At 57.3% G+C, this 20,409-nt stretch overlaps 5 protein-coding genes across 5 annotated transcripts; 1 reads left to right on the top strand and 4 right to left on the bottom strand.

The window, feature by feature from the left end:
* Positions 1-1,330: 1,330 nt before the first annotated feature.
* Positions 1,331-4,094, top strand: B0I36DRAFT_365063 (uncharacterized protein; the record flags this gene model as incomplete). The annotated part of the gene is made up of 5 exons (XM_046159081.1): positions 1,331-1,548; positions 1,625-1,884; positions 1,963-2,552; positions 2,663-3,073; positions 3,252-4,094. The coding sequence occupies 5 exons, from the start codon at positions 1,331-1,333 to the stop codon at positions 4,092-4,094; spliced, it is 2,322 nt and encodes a 773-aa protein (XP_046010733.1).
* Positions 4,095-4,931: 837 nt separating this feature from the next.
* Positions 4,932-6,720, bottom strand: B0I36DRAFT_365062 (uncharacterized protein; the record flags this gene model as incomplete). Its single annotated transcript, XM_046159080.1, has 2 exons — positions 4,932-6,590; positions 6,667-6,720. The coding sequence occupies 2 exons, from the start codon at positions 6,718-6,720 to the stop codon at positions 4,932-4,934; spliced, it is 1,713 nt and encodes a 570-aa protein (XP_046010732.1).
* Positions 6,721-8,826: 2,106 nt separating this feature from the next.
* On the bottom strand, positions 8,827-11,130 carry B0I36DRAFT_375578 (uncharacterized protein; the record flags this gene model as incomplete). The annotated part of the gene is made up of 2 exons (XM_046160381.1): positions 8,827-10,660; positions 10,811-11,130. 2 exons carry the CDS (start codon positions 11,128-11,130, stop codon positions 8,827-8,829), a joined length of 2,154 nt encoding a protein of 717 aa, XP_046010731.1.
* A 3,306-nt stretch (positions 11,131-14,436) lies between these two features.
* B0I36DRAFT_365060 (uncharacterized protein) lies at positions 14,437-15,384 on the bottom strand (the record flags this gene model as incomplete). Its single annotated transcript, XM_046159079.1, has 1 exon — positions 14,437-15,384. One exon carries the CDS (start codon positions 15,382-15,384, stop codon positions 14,437-14,439), a length of 948 nt encoding a protein of 315 aa, XP_046010730.1.
* A 1,096-nt stretch (positions 15,385-16,480) lies between these two features.
* On the bottom strand, positions 16,481-18,152 carry B0I36DRAFT_385853 (uncharacterized protein). The gene is made up of 2 exons (XM_046161086.1): positions 17,747-18,152; positions 16,481-17,682 (listed from the first exon to the last, which is right to left on the bottom strand). The coding sequence occupies exons 1-2, from the start codon at positions 17,924-17,926 to the stop codon at positions 16,882-16,884; spliced, it is 981 nt and encodes a 326-aa protein (XP_046010729.1). The 5' UTR covers positions 17,927-18,152; the 3' UTR covers positions 16,481-16,881.
* Between the last annotated feature and the right edge of the window lie 2,257 nt (positions 18,153-20,409).

Below are 20,409 nucleotides of genomic sequence, written 5' to 3'. Positions count from 1 at the left end.
CTCGGGGGTGGTGGAGTGTAAGACGTTAATTTCCGTCCCGGACTGCGGAGAACATGGGCCTCGTCGTTCGGCTCGATCTGGAACAGCACACCGGTATGCTCTCCAGCGCAATTCTTGGCTCCAGTCATGGCCATGAAGTATTGTGCTATCGCCAGGGATGTCCCCGGGGTCCGTCCAACAGCTGAGTGGCTCGGCTGCGGCCCAAGACTCACACCTCGAGCGGGTTCCTTTCCTATTCTCGCCCTCGTGGCCTCGTGTGCCCGAGCCCTGTTGGCGGGCCATGTCTCTGACAGCAAGTCTGGGGAACATACAGCCACGCATGCACGTAATTATACCCCCAAGGCACAGGGGGGCAGGCGCGGCCAGGCTTAACTTGCTGTGTTAAGGATGAAACATGGCAACAGCGGCCCGGAGCATCGTCCCATCTATCTGCCTTGAAGCTGTCAGAGTCTGGTTCTCCTCGTGGCTGTCTGTCATGTGTCGTCCCGCCTCCAACTCTCCAACTTCGGCCGGGAGCCCATCTGCAGCATCGAGCCAGTCATGAAGACTACCGACACCGGAGAGCATCCATCGTCCCACACCCTCACGAAGCACGCTTCCCTCTCGTTCGGAAACTCACAGTCCGCAGCACAGATATAGTCCCGTCTCGTCCCGCTCCGCTGTGCGACCCTCGGTCCATGTGGCGAGGTTACGCAGACGAGGCCACCAACTCTGCATCTACCACCACGGAGCAGCCAGCAAGGTATCTGCAGAGTGTCACGGGTGTCATTCCCACACACGAACACACACACACACACACACGCTGCTCTCGTGTTTCTGTACGGACCCCCGCCCGAGCCTGTCGCACGACTGGCTGCATCTGATACATAACGCCGTGAAAATCAGGTCTTTTCCTGGCTGCTGGTGAGCTGAACCCTTTTCGGCTCGCCCGACGCCCGAGGATCTGCACGACTATTTTCTTCATCCCTTCCGAGTAGGATCGTGGCTGCAGCAACAGAAATTGAGGCTCTGGCACAAGCGTGTTCATAATCCGGACCAGATTTTCGGGGCTGCTTTACAGAGCTTGTCGTATTGCTGTTGCCATCTCCACGCCTGGCTCTGCCTGGGGCTAAGAGAGCCATCTCGAACCCTGGAGTTGATCTCAATTTCGGAGAAAAGAAACCCTGAACTTGATTTTCTTTTCTTTATCCGGATAAGACCATCGCAACAGCTTCAAGCTCCTCGTTTCGAGTAGAGCACCAAGCACGGGCCTTTGCACACGCGGAAGAAGCAAACTAACACGCAACACCGTCAAATGATCACGGGCTTTGCCCCGTCCCCGTAGCTCATCATGCCTCTCACAAAGCCTCGACGGATCCAGATCAAGAACATACGTGTCCTGCGGGCGCCAGAGATCGGCGCGAAGGGCAACCAGGTCGAGCTCGAGGTCGCTCAGCGCGAAGCTCCGTGCTTCGAGCCGGTATCATGGACAAAGGAACCTCATTTGCGGAAGTTGTACGCCATGGGCGCAGTGTTGATGCTGGCGTCGGCGACAACGGGTTATGATGGGTGAGTGCCCAATTCGCATTGACTGCTCAATGTGTTAGGGTCGTGTTTGACTGATCTTAAAAATTCAACCTTGTAGTATGCTCGTCAACACCTCACAGCAGATTGATCGGTGGAAGGAGTTTTTCCCCCGGACGCAAGCGACAGATCCAAGCCAGCAATGGGTCGCGGACAGCTGGCTGGGTCTGTTGGTCAACATGTTCAACATTGGCAGCATCATGAGCTTCTTTGTCACCCCGTACGTTGCCGACCACTATGGTCGCAAGACGGCTATTGGCCTGGGGTGCGGATTCATGATCACGGGTGGTTTGGTGACTGGATGCTGCACTGGTTATGAGAGTAAGCCCTCCCGATGAAGCTTGATGACCAGTTCCCCTCCAAGCATCAAGATATCCGAAAATTCCTAACATGTTGCAGTGTACGTGGCTGGACGATTCATTCTCGGGTTCGGCAACAGCTTATCACAAATGGCCTCGCCCTTACTACTCACGGAGATCTGCCACCCTCAACATCGTGGTCCAGTCACCGCAGTGTACAACTGCTTATGGAACGCCGGTGCTCTCATAGTCGCATGGATCGGCTGGGGCACCTCGCAGATCGACAACGACTGGGCCTGGCGATCAATCACCCTCGGCCAGGTTGTCCCATCGCTCATCCAGCTGTCCTTCCTGTACTGGATCCCCGAGAGCCCGCGCTACCTCATGTCTAAGAAGCGCCACGACGAGGCCATGGACATCCTCGCCGAGTACCACGGGGGCGGCAACGAGCTCAACGCCACGGTGCAGTTCGAGTACCGCGAGATCAAGGAGACGATGCGCATGGAGCAGGAGTTTGCCAGCGACGCGGGCTACCTGGACTTCTTCAAGACCCGGGGCAACCGCTGGCGCCTGGCCATCCTCGTGTCCCTGGGTGTCATCTCGCAGTACAGCGGCAACGCCATTTTCTCGAACTATATGGATGCAGTCTACATTGGAGCTGGCATCACGGACCAGGATCGCAAGCTTGCTGTAAGTGGAATCTCAAACTCATGTAGTGATGAAGCTTCTGCCTGCGTTGAGCAGCTACCACAACCCGACCACGACGCTAACGCTCCCTTTTCCTTCTCCCAAAACAACAGCTCAGCGGTGGCAAGACCTGCCTCGACTTGATTGTCACTGTCCTAGCAGCTCTCCACGTCGACTACTTCGGTCGCCGCCCCTTATTCTTGCTATCGACAGCCGGCATGGTGGTGTGCTTCGCCGCCTGGACCGCGTGCGGCGCGGCCTACGAGAACGCGGGCCTGGAGAAGAGCTCGCCCGCAGGGTGGGCGCAGCTCGTCTTCATCTGGCTCTTTGGCATCTTCTACGACATTGGCTTCAGCGGCCTGCTCATCGCCTACGCGCTGGAGATCCTGCCCTTCAAGCTCCGCGCCAAGGGCATGATGATCATGAACGTCACCGTCCAGGCCATCCTCGCGCTCAGCAACCAGACAAACAAGGTCGCGTGGAACCGGATGCCTCTACACTGGCACCTGATGTTGTTCTACACGGTAGGTTCTCCTCAAGACTCAACCACCAAAACACATGCATCGGTTGAAGCTCTTCCTTTTGTTCTTTTTGCCCCCTTCTTGTCCTCCGTCCCCATGCGGGTTTGAGACTTTGCATCTTTGTTCCCTTCTCTTATGTCTCCAAAGTATGATCAAACTCTGACTGCTAACACCTCTTCAGGCATGGGACTTCGTCCAGTTCGTCTTCGTCTACTTCTTCTACGTCGAGACCAAGGGTCCCACGCTCGAAGAGATCGCCCGGATCTTTGACGGCTTCGACGCAGAGGTTGCTAACATCAACATGCGCCAAGTCGAGCGGGACATTGACGACGCCGAACACCGCAAGCGCCGCAGTCGTTTCGGCGGCGGTGGCGGCTATGGTGGTGGTGGTGGCGATGGTGGTGAGACCGGCGGCGGTGGTGGATGGGGCGGCGTATCGAGCGTGCACCACCGACACAACCGTCATCACGACCAGGACGACAAGGCTGATGATTTCTTCGAGCTGAACAGTCCCTCGAGTGGGCACGGCCGGAACAGCAGTAACGTTGGTGATCGTCAACGTGGCAGCGCTGCTGCTCCTCCGCCTACAAAGGAGAGCCGGTTGAGCAGACATCTCAGCAGCAAGTTTGGCAGCCTGCGGTCTCATGACAGCTGGCTGCCGCGGAGCAACAGCAACAAGCACGACAACACTCAACACAATAATAACAACGACGAGGTCGAGGACATGGACAACAACGACGACGACGACGACGACCGGAGGAGCAACGCCAGCAGCAGCCAAAAGGGCAACATCTCGGTGCAAATCTACAAGACCACCACGACCACCACGACGTACTCCCCCACTGTGGGCGATCGGGACAGCACCGGCAGTGGTAGTGGCCTTGCAGCTGGGGCGGCGAGATGGACTCGCGGCAGTGTGGGAAGCTCGGTTGCGGGGAGAGGAGGCGACAGGGGACGCAAGAGCAACAGTCTGCAGGACTACGGAGACTATCACATCCAGCATCCGGGTGGGAATTTTGTCTGAGTCAGAGACGGACAGGACACGGTTAGCTGATGGTCTCTTGCATGGACATCTCCCTCACCAAAGGGAAAAAAGCCCAACAGGGCTCGAAAAATCTTCTTTTCATCAAGTTTCTCATTCGAGCAGAGCGTTATATCAGCAGTTTAGCGTTCTCCAGCCAAGCGAACATATTTTTGTTTTTCGTATGTGCACCTATCTTGTGGTGACAATCATGAACTTGGAAGCAGCTGACCTGCCAAGTTGGGCGTCGCTGGATCTCATCCCTCGCTTACGTCGACGCCAGTGCCCAACCGGCATAAGCAAAACCCGCCCAGTCTTTGTCGTGTTGACCTGGCTGAGGATGCCTGATGGCGCGGAGCCATTCCACCGGCGTCGCCGCTGTGCCTTACCAGCACGCTTGTGCGGCCATTCCATTGCTTGACGTACGTTTCAGCTCATGAACCCCCGAACGACGGCCATTGCAGGGGACTGTGTAACGAGCAAGTGGGAATTCAGAGTCAAATCCACGGATTCTTGCCATCTTGCATAGATTTCAAAAGCAAGCGCGCTCTCTATTCAAATCAGTATAAATGCTTGGTTAAGCGAATATAGAATGTTGACTGGTCTTGTATACTGCTTCGTAAAATGGCCTGTTCCGCTCGGCTCGAAAATCGTGGTGTCTTGTTTATTGTCTTGAAACGCGTCCTCAGACATTCTGTATGTAATAGAAAGTACCCATTCCTTGCGCCAAATCCCATGCTGGTATGTGCAAAAATTCCAAAATTGTCGATGTAAAAACAATGTCTCATCATCATGTCGCCGTGATTTGAAACTGTGAACGCCTGTCTCAACCCCTGCTCTCTAGTTGATCTTGATGCTGGAAACGCTGTGACCTTTCTCGCGGCTTGCGTCCGTCTTTTTCTTAAACATATTCTTGAGCATGCTGTCCTTCTTAGGGCGGAGCACCGCCTCGATGTTGTTCTCCTTGTCTTTGCTTCCGTCTTCAATAGCAAGCGTGCGCTTGGAGCGACTGGTCTTTGTCGTACGATCTGACTTCTCACTGCGGGAGCTGCGATGGCTGCGATGACTGCCAGCCTCGCTAGCCGCATCGACTTCCCTGGAGAGCTTGCTGCTCTTGCGCTCGGGCACCTCAACGTCGGCATCCTTGCGACTTGAAGATGTCTTGGCGGTCTTCGTCGACTTCGACGTCTTCTCGGTCTTCTCGGTTTTGGACGTCTTGGCCGTCCTGGACGACCGGAAGGTGCGGAAGCTTCTTTCGCTGCGCGCATCATCACCACCGTACTGACTCCGGATTGCGCGATCAGCCTCGGGGCTGATAAGTTCCAGGTCGGCGCTTTCGTCCTCGCCAAACGGAGCAATTCCGCGCCTCCAGGACTCAATTGTGCTTAGCTCCTCCTCAATAACTAACGCCTCGTCGTATTGCTGCTCGGTGATAGGATAGGGGGGTCGCACAGGCAGGTGCTGTCCTTCAAATGCCATTGGCGTTGCCGGGAGAGCAGCCTGTTGCTGCTCCTTGACCTTCTTGACGATCTTCCAACCCCCAAACATGACGACAGTCATGCCGACCGCCACACCTGCTGCAATCATGAACTGCGGGCTTGCTAACAGGGCAAAGATGGCCGGACTACCGCCTTTGAGGGCTCCAAGAAAGGCGGGCGACATCTTGCCGACGATAGCAGACAACTCCGCAAGAGTCAGGGCGACAGCGGCGGCAGCCTCGGGGTTCTCCTGCAGGTGCTTGATTGTGTGTTGAGCAGTATGATGAAGGCAGTTGGCTTCCACAAGCATCGCCTCCACCTTGCGGACAAGAGCTTGGGCCTTGTGCTCTTTGGCCGCAGCCTGGTACGCCGGATCCAGGTCGACCCTATCAGCGAGATCTGGTGGGATATTGCCGTATGCTAGGTCCATGTCAATCTCCTTCTTCGGCTTCCCAGGTATCCTCTCGTCTCCCATGTACGGGTCAGATTGAGACCGCTGCATCGGTGCGCGCTGTGGTAGAAATTGTTGGTCCTCATCGTAGTAGTCTGCGGCCAGCCCAGGATCCCTGCGGACAGAAGGGGCATATGAACGCGACTGTGCTAATGAGGGCCTGCTCAGGGTCATCTCCCGAGAGGTCTCAGCATATGGAGAGCGATAAGCAACAGGCGCGCGCGATGGTGTGACAGACGAGACTTCCGAGTGCGTCTTGAGGTTATCCATAGTAAGCGCCGTCCGGGCCTGGGAATGAGAACGCTGACGTGTGGCCTTTGAGCGCCGGGATCCGTGGCTGCGGTGAGACGAAGCGTACGAGGCGGCATCATCGTGGTAGCGGGCATGCCTGACCTGGCCATGGCCATACTCGTACTCGTAGTCCTGGTCAAAAGCCTCGTCCTGATACTGGGGCACCGTACGGACGTCAAAGGTCTGGCTGCGCTTGACGGCCTGCTCGGCCTTTATGGCAGCCTTCTTCTCGTCGTAGGAGGCCTTGGCCTCCTTGAGGACGTTCATCAGCTTTCCTCCCTGCCCAGGAGTCACGATCCGTTAGCGCAGGTTCTCAGGCCACGACAGACCCCATGGGGCCGAAGGGTGTGCTTACATTGCTGATGATCTTTCCAGAGGAGTTCACGATGGTGACTATCTCGATTCCCATGGTCGGCCACGGGCAACAGAGCGAGTCTGCAGTGCGCAAGAACGGTTGGACTAGAGCGAGACTGGCCAAGGGCCGCGGAGGATGATAAAGGGTGCAGGAGGATCGACGGTAGTGGGGCAGGGGGGAAGAGGCAGCCTGGGCCCGACTTCACGATCAGGTGCTAGACACTGGAGTACCGCGGCGATGTGACCCAGCCACCGACCAGCAGGAACCTGGTGCTGAGCTGTGCTGAGCTGGGACCGTCCAGCACAGATCACCAACGTGGGTACGACTGCTACTGTGCGTGAAGAGGCGGCAAGCGGCGGTGAGGGCGAGACGTCTTGGAAAAAATGGCTCCTCCTGGCTGGGGCGGGCCCGGCGGCGTTGCGTTGCGGTGGGTGGAGCGGAGCGGAGCGGGTGCGAGCTGCCGGGACTGCCTACTGCACTACGACGGCAACAGCAACAGCGAGAGAGGGCGACAGATGATGTGCTGGGTGCAAAATGGATATCGTGGTGCCGGGCGAGCGAGCGAGAGAGCGAGAGAAGAGGCCCTAAGTATGTAGACAGTTGACGGGCCAGGCGGTCGTCAAACCGCCAAACCGACCTTCCCCCCTCCCCTCCATCGTCGCGGAAGGAGACGGCAGAGCCTGCAGTTGCGCCCAAGGAGGGGCCAGGGATGCTCCTTCCACGACCCAGGCAGATCGACTGCTGGCAGCGGCAGCATAGTCGATCCTGGCCAGCAGACCCCTGCCACCCATTTCATCTCGCCTCGTCGTCCTCGCGCGCCCAACCTCGACTCCCTCATTCGCCCACCACAGACAGATGGCCTCAGCCCCCCCAGGCGCCTCCCAACCGCCCGGGCCTGAGACTTCAGGCTCGCCTGCAGCCGCCGCGCACAGCACGATAGGCCCAAGGTTCTCCAGACGCACAGTGATGTGATGGTCGAGCACAATACGACCGTATCGGGCCATCCTGGACGTTCCATGCAAGTCGCTGCCAGTCATGCCGGGTCAGGCGACTGCCACCTGTCGCGCGCCCCCCAGCCCCGACGACAGGCAAAGCTGTTGGCTGACGCCGACCACGCCTGTGCTCAGCGGGACGATACGCGCCCACCGCCTCTGCCGCGATTGGAGACATGTGTTTCGCTCTGGCCCAAGCGACACCCAGCCGGGTGGGGAGACCACGCATAATCAAGGGCCCACCACCACGGCCAGCCGTGGAACATCGCCAACCACCCCCAGACCCGGCGTCCCGGAGCCTGCCTTGGGACCCATCGCGGATGTCGTGCCGGAGCCCACAGCCAGGTGCCGGAGACTTCCCCCGTCCCGGCTCACGCCTGTCTCTTCTATGGGCCGAATGACTCCGATTCGACATTGACCTCACCGGCTCTTTGAATGGAGAAAGCCCGTGACGATGTTGCGGTCTGCGGTCCATGAGCTTGGATAACAATGTGCCCAGCAACCCTCGCTGGGTGCGGTAGGCTGGGTGCGGTATGGGCAGCTTGCTGTCAAAGTGGCCCAATCGACCGCAAGTCGGCAGGCACGAAGTCTTAGCCATAAGCCGGGAGCTGCCTAATCCCCATGCATTGTTGTCCAAACAGTGTACCACGCTGACATTAAATCGCGCCAGGTCCCGTGATGGTTGCGGGCACCCGGAGAATGTAATTGCGACACCGCCGGCAATCGGCTTGGGCTATGCACGCACATGTCGTGCAACTCCATCGGCAATTTCGAGGCATAATCCCTGGCCACACTCCAGGCACGAAACCAATGTGGCAGAGCAGCACCGATTAAGGAATCCGGCGTGCCAGCTCCGAGTTTGGGTCTTACCGCCAGCACACGATACACGTGGCTGCATGACGATCCTCCCTCGGGCAGCCCGTCCAGCCACCTCGGTGCTCTCCACATAGCTTCCAATCAGGGCTGTATGCAAGGACGTTAACAATTTGCAGAACAAATAAAACGCAAGCTTGTTGCCATACATGACTTGCACACGTCAGCATTGAAAACTATTGAATAAAGAGAGGCGCGCTCGCTAAATATTCCATCATTATTAAGTTGACCGCACCATGTATTAGCCCCAAATCGCCTTGCCCTCGGGCGGCATCCGACTTTCCGACTTGAGCCCCTAGCCCGGGGACCGCCCTCGAGACCGTCCTCGAATTCGAATTCCTTCACTGCGCAGCAACTGTCGAACGTCGCCCTCGAGCCCGAAGCCATACCGTACCTCGCCGACGTCCCACATGCGGCCGGGTACTCGCGTGTTGTCCTCACCACCATACATGTGATGCGAGTATGGCTCGTAACCACTGTTAGGAGTAGTGGACGAGTAAGGTGGGTCTCGGGGGTTCTCGTCTTGGCCGGAAAGCGGCACGATGCCGTATCCGACTCTGATGTTCTTGATGTCTCGTGGCAGATGTCTGCCGTGATCAACACCACCCAAAAGTGTCTCTGTCACAGCACCCTGGCTGTGCCATCCCAGCTTGTCCAAGGCAGGTCCTCTTGTCGCCGCAACAATGTTGGAGAAGCGTGTGTCGTGGAGCACGCCTTCGTTCGCGAAGACCGCTCTGGTCCCCACGATGATAGCCGTCAGCGCGATCAGCAGGGCCAGGCCATATACGATCCAGAGATCTCTCGCGTGGTACTTGTATCTGATCTCGTTGCGTGATCGCTCGCACGGATATGCCGAGTCTCCATGGTCGGGACTATCATCCGCCACCGCGCCGCTGATGATGTTTGGATTGGCAGCCCAGACCACCGAGACATATCGCGGGTCCGCCAGCATGGACAACACGATGTCCTCGTACAGGCTACGCAGGCGATCCTGGAGATCCGGGAAGGGGAACCACTTCTGTCGAGGGTCGAGGAGCTTCGTCTGGAGGGCCTTTGTGTCGCCAATGGGGTTCAGCACGTTCTCCGAGTTCAGCCACCCCTGCATCGAGTCGCGCAGCAGCTTCCCGACGGAATGGTAAGCAGCCACTTTGCCGTAGCGCTGGACCTGCTGGGGAAAGACATAGCTGCTTTGGGGAAAGGCGACGGTCGGGTCGTTTGTGCCGTCGGTCGTGCGGTTCTTGTTGTTGTTACTGTTCCTTCGTGACGGCCCGTCTTCGTCCTCGTCATGTGGTGACGGATTGACCTCGTCCTGTAACCATTTCGTGTCCACCACCCGGCGCAGGTACTGCCTGTCCGTCACATTCGCGGTCTGCTTTCCGTTGCGGTACTCAAAGCGCACAGTGTATGCCGTCTCGTAGTGCTCGCAGGCAAAGACGTGCGGGATAAACGCCTTGTCAAACCCCGGCACGGATCTGTTGGTGGGCACCGTGTCCACGCGCTCTGCGTAGCCGACCCAGATGATCGGCTCGGTGCGGAACGCGCCCAGGTTCTTGGGGAACGGCGGCTTCAACTCGGTCGGCATGCCTCCTGTGCTCACGGGGCTCACCTGAGATATGTAGTACTCCCCTCCCATCGTCGAGGCCTGGTAGCTCAAGTTACCCTTTGGCAGAAGGTATTCGATGCCAAAGTCCTTGGGCGGATCATGGTCCCCGAACTGGCCGACCGTGGCACCGACCCCCTTGGCGAGCTCCTCGCACTTGTAACCCGGCGCCGTAAAGTTGATCGTGTACGAGCAGTTCCACCCACCGCCGCATATGTCGTCCGTGACGCCGGTTCGGGCGACCGTCTGCTGGGTGAAGATGGCCATGGTGGCAGTGACCTCCATGGTCCGGCTGAAGGCCGTGTAGTAGTCGAACCAGCCCTCCATCTCGGGGCTCGTGGTGGTCGAGTTCCAAGTGCTCACCGACTGCCCGATCAGGTCATCGATGATGGTCGGGTCGCGCCAGTTCTCGAGCGACTCCTTGTCAAAGTTGAGGCTGCGCACGTTTGGGCAGGTCGTGTTGATGGCGTTCAGGTGCAGCTCCACGCTGAGCGAGTTGCTCGTGAAGATGATGACGAGCGGCGCCAGCCTTTACACACCCACATGTCAGCTTTTCTTGTGCTTCACGGCTTATCCTTCCTCACTTTCCTCGAACCCCACAAGCCCGCGAGCGAATGTCTGTGGGAGAAAGAGATGACGGGGATACATTAAACCCCCAAACCCCCCAAAAGGAACTTACCAAACAAAAGCCGCCAGAGCCATCGCCACACTCGCAGTCCTGTAAACCTCGGCGTTCCACAGTGCCGTGATGTCGTCCGTGGCCGCGAACAGACTGTCCAGCGCGGGCACGCTGAGCAGCTTGCTCCGCACGGTGAGCCAGATGCGCTGGCGGAAGGCCACAACGACGGCAGCCACGAGCCCGGCCTTTGTGGCGAACGCCAGGACCGCACCGTAGCGCAGCATCTCGAGCTGCCGGTCCGCGATCCTGCCGTCCAGCGTGCTGTAGAAGATGTGGTGCCCCGCCGCGCACAGCAGACCGAAAAGGAAGAAGAGGTACATGATCCAGGCTGGGCGCCAGGAGTACCACTTCTTGCTTGAGGTCACTACCCTCGGCGTGCCGGGTCCTTGTGGGAACTTGTACTGCTGGCTGGCATCGTTGTAGCCGTCGTATTGGTAGCTATCGCTAAAGTGACTGTCGCTGTTGTTGGTATTCCCTCTCCCGGCCGCTGAGTATCCCGGCGGTGAATGCGCCATTTGCGGACTCCGCCACGGAGTCGCGGTGCTCGGCGTGTACGGCGATAGCAGGTGCGTCTGCGACTCTGACCGGCCGTGGCTGCGCATAAACCGCGGGGAGAAAGCGGAACGTGATGATGGCGCGGGCGAGTCTTCAAAGTTGAACGGCGCAGGCGGAGGTTGTCTTGTTGACGATGATGACGTCGTGGTATGTGCCGGCAGGTCGTGAGCACCGGGGTTAGCATTATTTTGAAAGCCAGCCGCCGTGTCCGCCCCCAGCGGCGGTGATTGATGGTGTTGGAATGTCGATTGCTGCCCGGAGCTCTGATGCTGTTGCGGGAGTTGGAAATATCCCTGCTGCCCATGCCGATTGTCCTGAATGGAGTTTGTCGTAAAACTGCTGTTGTTGTCGCTCTTCTGCAGAGTCTGTCTGAGAACCCCAGTTTGACCTTGATTTGGTCCTGAAGCACTGGCGTTTCCGGTTGTTTGCGTTCCTGCCACGTCAACATCGTCCCGGGTGAACTGCCCTTGCGTCCGCGCTGGCGGACTCGGCGGCTTATACAAGCCCGTCGCTGCACCTGTGGCCCCCACAGTGTCGGACTGCCACACCCTCGAGTCTGCTGAGATAATAGAGCCATCGCGAGAAAGTCCGCTACTCGAATGCGATGGCTCGGCAGCGAGGAGAGCCGGTGATGGAGTTCGACGGAGACCACCGCCCATGGCAGAAGCACTGCCTCTGGCTATGCGCTCGCTGAAAGACGCCCTTGTCGCTTGGGGGAATGCCAACGACTGCCATGTTCCCGGGTACTGGTTGTTGTAGGGCTGATTGTTCCGGTTGAGGTTATTCTGAGTGTTGTTTCCGTGTCCGTTTGGCCAGCCATTGTTCTCTGCGTCCCCCATGATAGACACCCACGTGTGAGAAGAGCTCGTCTGTGGGTGATTCTGCGCTGTCCGCGCTGGCCCCTGCTATGAACGGCGCTGTGATGGTCCTCACTGTGTTCTCCGAGGTGTGTCGAACTTTGTACCCTTCAGCGTTGTTTGTGTCGTTTTGGAACTGGTTGTGATGCAATCGACTATCCTGCTCAAGCGGAATTACACCGATACAAGACTGGCGCAAAAAGAGAGATAGGTCTGGCCTCGGCAGATGCTTCTCAACAAGAAAGCCGCAGTGGAGGCGTCAGCTTCGTATAGCTCGCAACCAACAGCTGTGACGACTTGGCACCTGCAGCTCGACCGGGATGAGGGGAGGTTTGCGGACAAGGGTTGGGGTACAGGTGCCGTCCAATTTTTATCTGATGCGCACAGTCATTGTGGTGATCGCCTAAAATATCGCGATCTGGATTATGAGGATGTGGATTAAGTAACCTCGCAGAACAGAGTCCGCCATCGTTGATTGAGCCTGGAGTCTGGACTGTTCTGGCCCTGAAGGCTATGCAGAACAGTGAAGTGTATACAGCCACGCTGAAAGTCGCTCTGTAGTAATTAAGCTCTCTGTCTTCCAGCCACACGGACGGTAGGGCGAAGATGGTCTGCATAGCTTGATGTTGGTTATCGAACGGTGCCCAACTTGCAGTAAACTTTGGGACTAATGACCTGTTGGCGCAGGATGCAGCACGCCCGTGCATACTCGGCCTGCCAGCCCTAACCAACGCCATCTAACAGGGTGGAGGCTCAGCATGCAAGAACTGAGCGCTGTCCAACACTCAAGCTCATTTTTGTCAAGTGGTGGGATCCTCGCCTCCTGCCTGGCGGGCTTTTCTTTGCAGCAGAAATTGTCCCTGGTCTTGTGCTCTGCGCAATTCTGGCCTAGGGGCGTCGTGTGGGGTTAATTAGAGCAGCCACATGCTTCGCCAAGCCTGCTTGGTTCGGGCGAGCTGATAATGTGGCATCCGCCTCCAAATCTTCGCCCACATGGCAGCTCTGTCTGTTGGCCATGTTTGCCCGGACACGGCACACGCATGGTACGACTCTGTGTGCTTACGAAAAAGCCAAGCTGTGCCGGGGGGAGCCCTGCAAGGGAGGGGTTTCGCTGCAAGTACCCGACGCCGCCGGCTAGCATCCTGATACCATGTGGCTGCTGTTGGTCATGTTTGTTGGTTGGCACCGCAGGGGTTGCGGTACGGACAGTGGTGTGCTTGCTTTGTGATGGTGGTGCTGGGGGCGGCCCATCATGTAATCACATCCATTGTGTCGGGCGTGGCTTAAGGATCCTGGTGCACTGTTCACGGGTGTTGCTTCGCTTCCATCTGCGAGGCTGCGCTAAGCTGCTCAGGTGTCTTATACATGTACTATTCTGCTTGCGTAACGACCCGAATGCTTGAAAGCTGCAGCAGTGTATGTTCAAGTATGTCATAGACGCATCTAATCGAGACAAATCCTACTATGGTATTGCTCACGCCGGAGAAGTCCGCAAGGCTGCTGGGCCATGTGGAGGCATTGCTGGGCGACACTTCGGCTTGTCCCGCTGAGCTGACAGCCAAGAGAGTTTTGTGGCTCCAAGTTGACGATCAGGAAGACTCTGGAATCTTATGGTCAAGTCGCTTCTGAGCGGAATTTCGGCTTTGTGCCGTCCTGGCGAGATGCGCTGCCTACGCGGGCCATCCCCAAGAGAAGTCGGTGTGAATAGTGACGCACGATCCTCGTAGAATCTTGGAACATCTATGCACAGCGTTGCGGAATCTGAGTGGCTCCTCGGCCTGATGGCTCTGTTCGGGAGGGCCAACTGATGAGAGATACCCGGCTGGCAATTGCGCAACAGAATGCTCTTGACGGCGGTCGCTACTGGTGTCCGTCAAAGGGATTGTCTTCAGACAGCCGTCTTTACGCAGCTAAAGCAAATACTGCATCGTGAACATGCAGCAGCGCTGGTCAACTAGGCGAGGCCTGCAGAGGGTGGCAACCAGACGCGGATCAATGCTAGTTGAAGTGGACGTGCGCATGACCAAGCCTAGCGATATGCCCCGGATTCCAACGGCAGTCAAGTTTGCTGAAAATTGCTGGTTATGGAGGTCTCGGTTTTGTGTTGATCGAGCAAGACCATTGTCGACGTCGATTGTGTGCTGCTTCCAGACACCTCGCTCTCGCTAGCTCTGATCACAGTGTCGCAGGCAGGCGTTCAGTATTGGTCTTTAATCAAGGCTTAAGAGGCTTCTTCTGGCGGATATTTTCTTTGCCCTTGCGCTTCTTGAACATGACGACAGGCACGTCTGCGTCCGCCGGTGTTTCGGCCAAGTCCTCCTGCTTCACTGTGGGTGCAGCCTCGTCCTTTACTGATGGAAGGTCTTCAAGAGGTTGACTTGTGTCTAGCTCCTCATTCTTCACAACGGGCAGACCTGAGTCCGCTGTGCTTGGCTCGTCTTTCACTCGATCCGCACCAGCATCCGCGTCGGGCTGATCTTCTTCCTCTTTCTTCGGAGCTCTAGGCACGAGGGTGCCGCTCAGCAGCGCATCTAGCTCGGCATCGTCTCCAGGCGCTTCTTTCGTATCACGGCCCCATCGCCGTGGCTTCTTGAACAAGCTCTGGACGGCTTTCTCTTCCTCCTGCCTCCGCTCATCGTCCTCGTTCTCTTCAGGCCTGACCCGTTTTCGAGTTCCGTTTGCGATGGCGTCGATATTTGCCGGTTTCGTCTCGCCATCGCCTTCACCACCGCCGGCATCGATGACGCGCGTATTCGTGACGGTCCACGTCCCCGCCATGGCCATATCCGGCCTCAGCTCCGTGGGCACATCGATGCCCATCTCGGCGAGCTGCTCCCACTGTCTCTGCCTCTGCTCTTTCGTGGCTGGTGCTGATGACGGTGCCGACGGTGGTGGTGCCGCCGCCGAAGAAGCAGCGCTTTGGCTCCCACCACCACCACTGCTCCCGACGACGCCATTCAACCTCTCGACCTCGCGCTTGGCCCGGTCCTTCTCGCGCTGCTCCTTCTCATGGTCGCGGTGGATGTCGCGCAGGAACCGCTTCAGCGCGCCCTGGTGCTTGGCCGTGGCCTCGTGGTTCTTGCGCTCGAGCCCTGTGTCGCGCACGTAGGTGCTGCAGTGCTTGCACCAGTACTTTGGTGTCGACTTCCAGTATTCGGACATCTTTTTTTTGTGCTGATTTTCCCGCGCCCGGTCGTGTGTCTGTGTGTTTCGCACGTCTAAGCTGTATTTCTTCGGGGAGCGGCTCGAGGCCAGACCAAGGCGTCTGATGCGTGAGAAAGGGACAGAGTCGCGCGCACGTTGGTGAGGTTGTGTTGGATTTCGAGTCGCGTTGGAGGCGCGCGAGTGCGAGGTCGATGGATGATGGAGGAGGCTTCCGCACGCTTCAAGAGCTTGTGACACCCAAAGTTCCGCTCGAACAGAGCAGCGGCGCTGCAGTCGCTAGTTGTTGGAATAAGAATGGTGGCAGACCGATCATACAAGAAACTGCCTGGCGCCGTCAGTCTGACGAGGTGACAACAGCCAAGCGCTTTCCTCGCTCAACGTGTAGCTAGAAAATGCTGACTTCGGGAATGACGAACGAGAGCCAGCCAGGGCCGGCAATTGTGATGGTGGCCCACTTTCTTTGGGGGGAACGTAGAAAGTGGGTCACCAAACCCACTTCCTCCATCATGTAAGTGCCCGAAACCTCATCACGACGCCAGCAGTGGTCGACCAGCGCATCACCATGACTTCTCGGATGAGTGGCAAGCATGGAGAGTATTCCGTAAGTTTCCAGAGTTTCTCCACCACTTTGTGATATATGCTTTGATTTACGCAGCACATCCCTAAAATTTATAGAACCTTTTCCAGTGTTTCGGGAATATTTTCACGAGGAGATCACAATTGGTGTTGTAGAACCCTAGATCTAGAAAACTAGCATGTCTTCTCCAAGCCGTATATTAGAAGGATAAGTGGAGCATCCTTCTCACTGTGCAACTTCGGTCTTACATGCCGCAATGCAGAAGACACGATCAATGGAGCGAATCATCCTCGATTCTCAAGGGACCTTGCCACACATCCGAAATACAGCACGAATCCAAGAGCTTGCGAGTATGACAGTAGACTCAACAAAAGAGCTTGTCCGGACGTGACAAATGTCAGACAATACACAGATGATGCAAGAATATTGACAAGGCAAGGTATCCATTTGATTCCTTGTTGGTGTGGTGTTAGTAATGGCGCGTACTTTGTGAAGTTTCCAGTCATACGGAGAAGTCGCATTAACAATCAACGCTGTTGACGTTCTCATGATATCTCGAACAGGTGCGGGCATGAACTCCAGCGCGAACTCAAAGACCGGGGCACATGCCAAAATTCCAACTTATATTTGCTCAGAAAAACGTGTATATCACCCGCGCCTCCGCGTTCCAACCTGAACAGGGAGCACAACAAGCCGAAGCCCACGTCCCTCTCTCGGACCGACTCTCACATGCTGACATCATCCATTAGACATTCATGGTCCTCCAGAGGGAGTAGGGTTCAATTTCCGCCGCCCACCCCCACCAACATGCTGTTCATGAAAAACCAGAACAGTGCCCGATTCAGATCCCTCCGGAAATAGGCATTATGTTGTCGAGGGGACAAGAGACGTTGCTTTGTAGATCGAGATTGCTCGATTTACAAGGCGAAGAAGGTAGCGACAAGGCCAAAGAGGAAAGCACCAAATGAGCCGGTCATGGAGCTGGCGCCAGAGATGGGGATGGTCGCAGGGCGAGTGGTCGAGGCAGGAGGAGCAACAGTGCCAGGGGGCGCCTGGATCTGGCCATCAGAGATCTGAGTAACGGGGGCACCGGTAGGGGCCTGAACCTGACCGTCCGAGATCTGAGTGACGGGAGCGTGGGTAGGGGCCTGGACCTGGCCGTCGGAGATCTGGGAGACAGGAGGTCCCGCGGGTTTGGTAGCAATGGGAGAAGGAGCCTGGACCTGACCGTCCGAGATCTGAGTGACAGGAGCTCCAGGAGGAGCCTGAACCTGGCCATCGGAAATCTGAGTGATGGGCTTGGGCACCATGGTCGAGACAACCTGGGGTTGGCCGTCACCGAGCTGGGTAACGACAGTCGTAGGAACCATGGTAGTGCCGACGACGTTACCGCCAGAGCCGGCGCCACCGCCGCTGCCGGTGCAAGGCATGATCAAGATGGAGACCTTCTCGCACTGAGGCGCCCAGTTGCGGTCGTACAGGTTGTAGAAGTCTCCAGACAGGCAGCGGTACCACGTCTTGCTCGAACCAAGAGCCAGAGAGTTGTCCTGGCAGACGGAGAAGCCGCTCGTGTAGATGGCGCCAGTCTGGGCCGGCCCGTCGAACTGGAACTGGTAGTTGGCGGCGATGTAGCCGGTGCGTTTCTGAGCATCAAGGAGGTTACCGTTCTTGAGGCTCACAATCAAGCTGCCTGCAGTGGAACCACATGTGGCACGCTCCTTAACAAAATGTTAGATCAATGGCTGTGGGTGTGATCGCATATTTGACAGGGCTGAAACGTACCTCAAGATCTCTCTTGGCAGAGGGTGCCTGGCCGATTGTGATCTCGAAGGTGCCATCGTAGCTAGTTGAGCAACCGGAAGGAGGACCGCCAGAGGGAGCAATGTCTTCGGTGACGCCCTGCGGGGCAGCAATGGCAGCACCAATGAAGATGGCCGAGCTGACTGCGGATGAGTATCTCATGATGATCGGTTTCTGGAAAACGAAGGTCGTGTAAATGCTATATTCCCAACGAGTGGTGAGGATGGAACGAATGTGCTGTACGAGTCGAGCTGTCTCTACCAATTATAGGTGGCAGGAGAACTTCGGATGGAATTAGAAGAAGGGATGGGAAGGAAAAGGAAGGGAGATGGAACCTGGCGGAGGGCCCCAGGCTACCACAGGGACTTCATATACTGCAGTGTCTTGGCCAGGCCCGCGTGGTGTGTAGTCGTACCAGCCACTCCATTCCACCAGGAGCTAGCTGAAGGAGGGTGTGCCACACATCATGCCAGGTTGTACACAGTACCAATGCGTCGATCGGGGAGCGTGGCAGTTTTGCTTGGGGCTATGATCGGCTCTCGGAGCCGTTGCTTGCAGCAAGCCCGCTGTCCGCTGTGGGCATGTTGCGCGGTGACGGACTTTCAGTGGAGCTGGACTGGCACTTGGCTACTCGGGATTATCCATTCGGCTTCCCAGACAGTCAAACCTGCCAGAGCGGACCTGATACTCGAGGCATCCTATCGAAATCACAATGTCTCAGCTAGAGGAGCACGAGCTCCTCGCACACAATGGCTCCAAGATCCCGCATGCAGGTCCAAAGCAGTATGACAGTCTGAAGCACGTCCAAGACATAAACAAATCTCCCCAGGCATTGAGGTCCAAAGCACATGCGGAGGAATCCCCCCGCACTCCAGAGGCGTGAACCGTGCGAGCAAAGCTCGCAGCATTCCGAAGAAGCACCACTGCCGAGTTCCGGTCTGATTTCTTGCTTGGCTGGAGCAGCACTGGAGCATCATGGGAAGCAGCGTGACGAATCTTTGTGCTCCACTGATCCTAGACTGAAGCACGGTAGCGACTGGAACCGCGTCACTTCCCGAGTGGCCCGTTCTTGCTTGCTGGGCACAGCCGTCGATGCATGTAGCGTTGGACCATCTCAGATCTTTTGCGTGGTTAGTCGATCTTGCCTTTTGCACCATGCCTCGGAAATTCTCGAATAGAGTTTGGCGCCTCGACAAGTCTTGTTCCCACTTTTGACTGAGAACCATGAGATTGGTAAGACCAGAGTTTTGCCAGCCGTCCTGGACGAAGAAGCAAGAATGGCGCGATGAGGGGCGGCCCTAGCTCTTGTCCCTTCTGACTCGTCGGGGATCGTTCCTGAGGCTAATTCTGTTCCTGGCCTTGTACGCTCGGCATTGTAATTTCCACACGATGGGAACAACGACCTTGTCGTCCCATTGCAGCCGTATGAGCGAGCACCTGCTGTGTTCCTTGGAGATGGGAGATCGCGATCTGAATTGCGGAGAACCCCGGCCCACCGCTCATCATGACGGGCGTGGTGGAGCACCCGCTCCGTGGCCCCGAGCCGTGCTAAGCTTTTGGCCCTGGCCTGTTGTCCTTGTGGGCGGGCTGGGCAGCGTGGGCAGGCTTGGGGCCCGCGCTGTGGCTGCCGAAAAGATGGGGTCAGGTCTCGTTTGGGCGAGGCGGCGGTTGCTTATTGGAGCTTGCGGTGGAGACTGGCGGCTAAGGACTCGACGTGCGGTTGACAAAACTCTTTCTGACGAGCTTGCGGCCGGCCACCCGGCTAACAATGCGGCTCTACTGACGCGTCAGCGTGCAAGTTGCTCCGAAGGTTTCGACGGGCAACATCAAGGGCCTCGCGACACCACCACAAGCTCGACTCTAGCCGTCTAGTGCAGCGTCTGGGAGGGACCCCGTCTCGTATTGCTCGTTGGCCCGCCACCCGGGCGCTGGGAAAGCGTCCGTGGCTTCGTCATGACATGTTGGCTGTTGAGCTGACAGCTGCAAGCACGGTCGATCGGGGTAGGCCGGATGGAAACAGTGCCGCTGGGAGCTGTGTAGTACGTCATGATCAGTACTCCCGTTGCGAGGCAATGGGGTGGCTGGGCCAACCGTGAGTCGATGGATGGTTGCTGCTCACAAGCGGCCGTTGAAGGATCGTCAGCTAGAGGCCGCATGTGCCCGAGCAGACCAGCTGGGATGGAGCTTCTGGCCTCAGGGACACGAGCCCTTGGAGATGTTGACGAGATTTGGCATTGCTGGTGGGTGGTTGGCGTGCTGTCGGTCGATGGCAATCTCGCAGCATATGTTGGCGGGCCAGCTGGAATGTGCCCTGAGCAGCGCCGTGCAGGAGGGCGGCTGTTCGCAGCTTCCCCTCACCCCAGCATCCGCTTTTGATCTGCCATTTTTTTTCGATAGGACATCAGACCTGGACAAACACCCTCACTTACTACCAGCCATGCACAAGTCCCAGTCCACACATCGCGTCCCTGGTGCAGCCGGCAGAAGCCTGGACAGGTGCCGGTTCCAACCTGAGGTTAAGAACCCGGACTCGTCATCCTCATCTGCTCGACCTGTTTTTCGTCGGCACTAGGATTCGCACCATCTGAGCCTCCCACCTAGAGGTGGCCGCGTGCCTGCAGATCTCCCACTTGCCGCCGTTGCGG

The sequence above is a fragment of the Microdochium trichocladiopsis genome (assembly GCF_020744255.1).
Source record: "Microdochium trichocladiopsis strain MPI-CAGE-CH-0230 chromosome Unknown B0I36scaffold_7, whole genome shotgun sequence".
NCBI classification, from domain to species: Eukaryota; Fungi; Ascomycota; class Sordariomycetes; order Xylariales; family Microdochiaceae; genus Microdochium; species Microdochium trichocladiopsis.
Note: the sequence above shows the minus strand (reverse complement) of the source record. Positions and strands in the feature narration are given on the sequence as shown.

What these genes read in the sequence shown, in the direction of transcription:
- B0I36DRAFT_385853 (XM_046161086.1), bottom strand. Translation starts at nt 17,926, where the DNA reads ATGAGATACTCATCCGCAGTCAGCTCGGCCATCTTCATTGGTGCTGCC. An exon ending in CTGCCAAGAGAGATCTTGAG is followed by an intron (nt 17,683 to 17,746) that starts GTACGTTTCAGC and finishes CATTTTGTTAAG; the next exon opens with GAGCGTGCCACATGTGGTTC.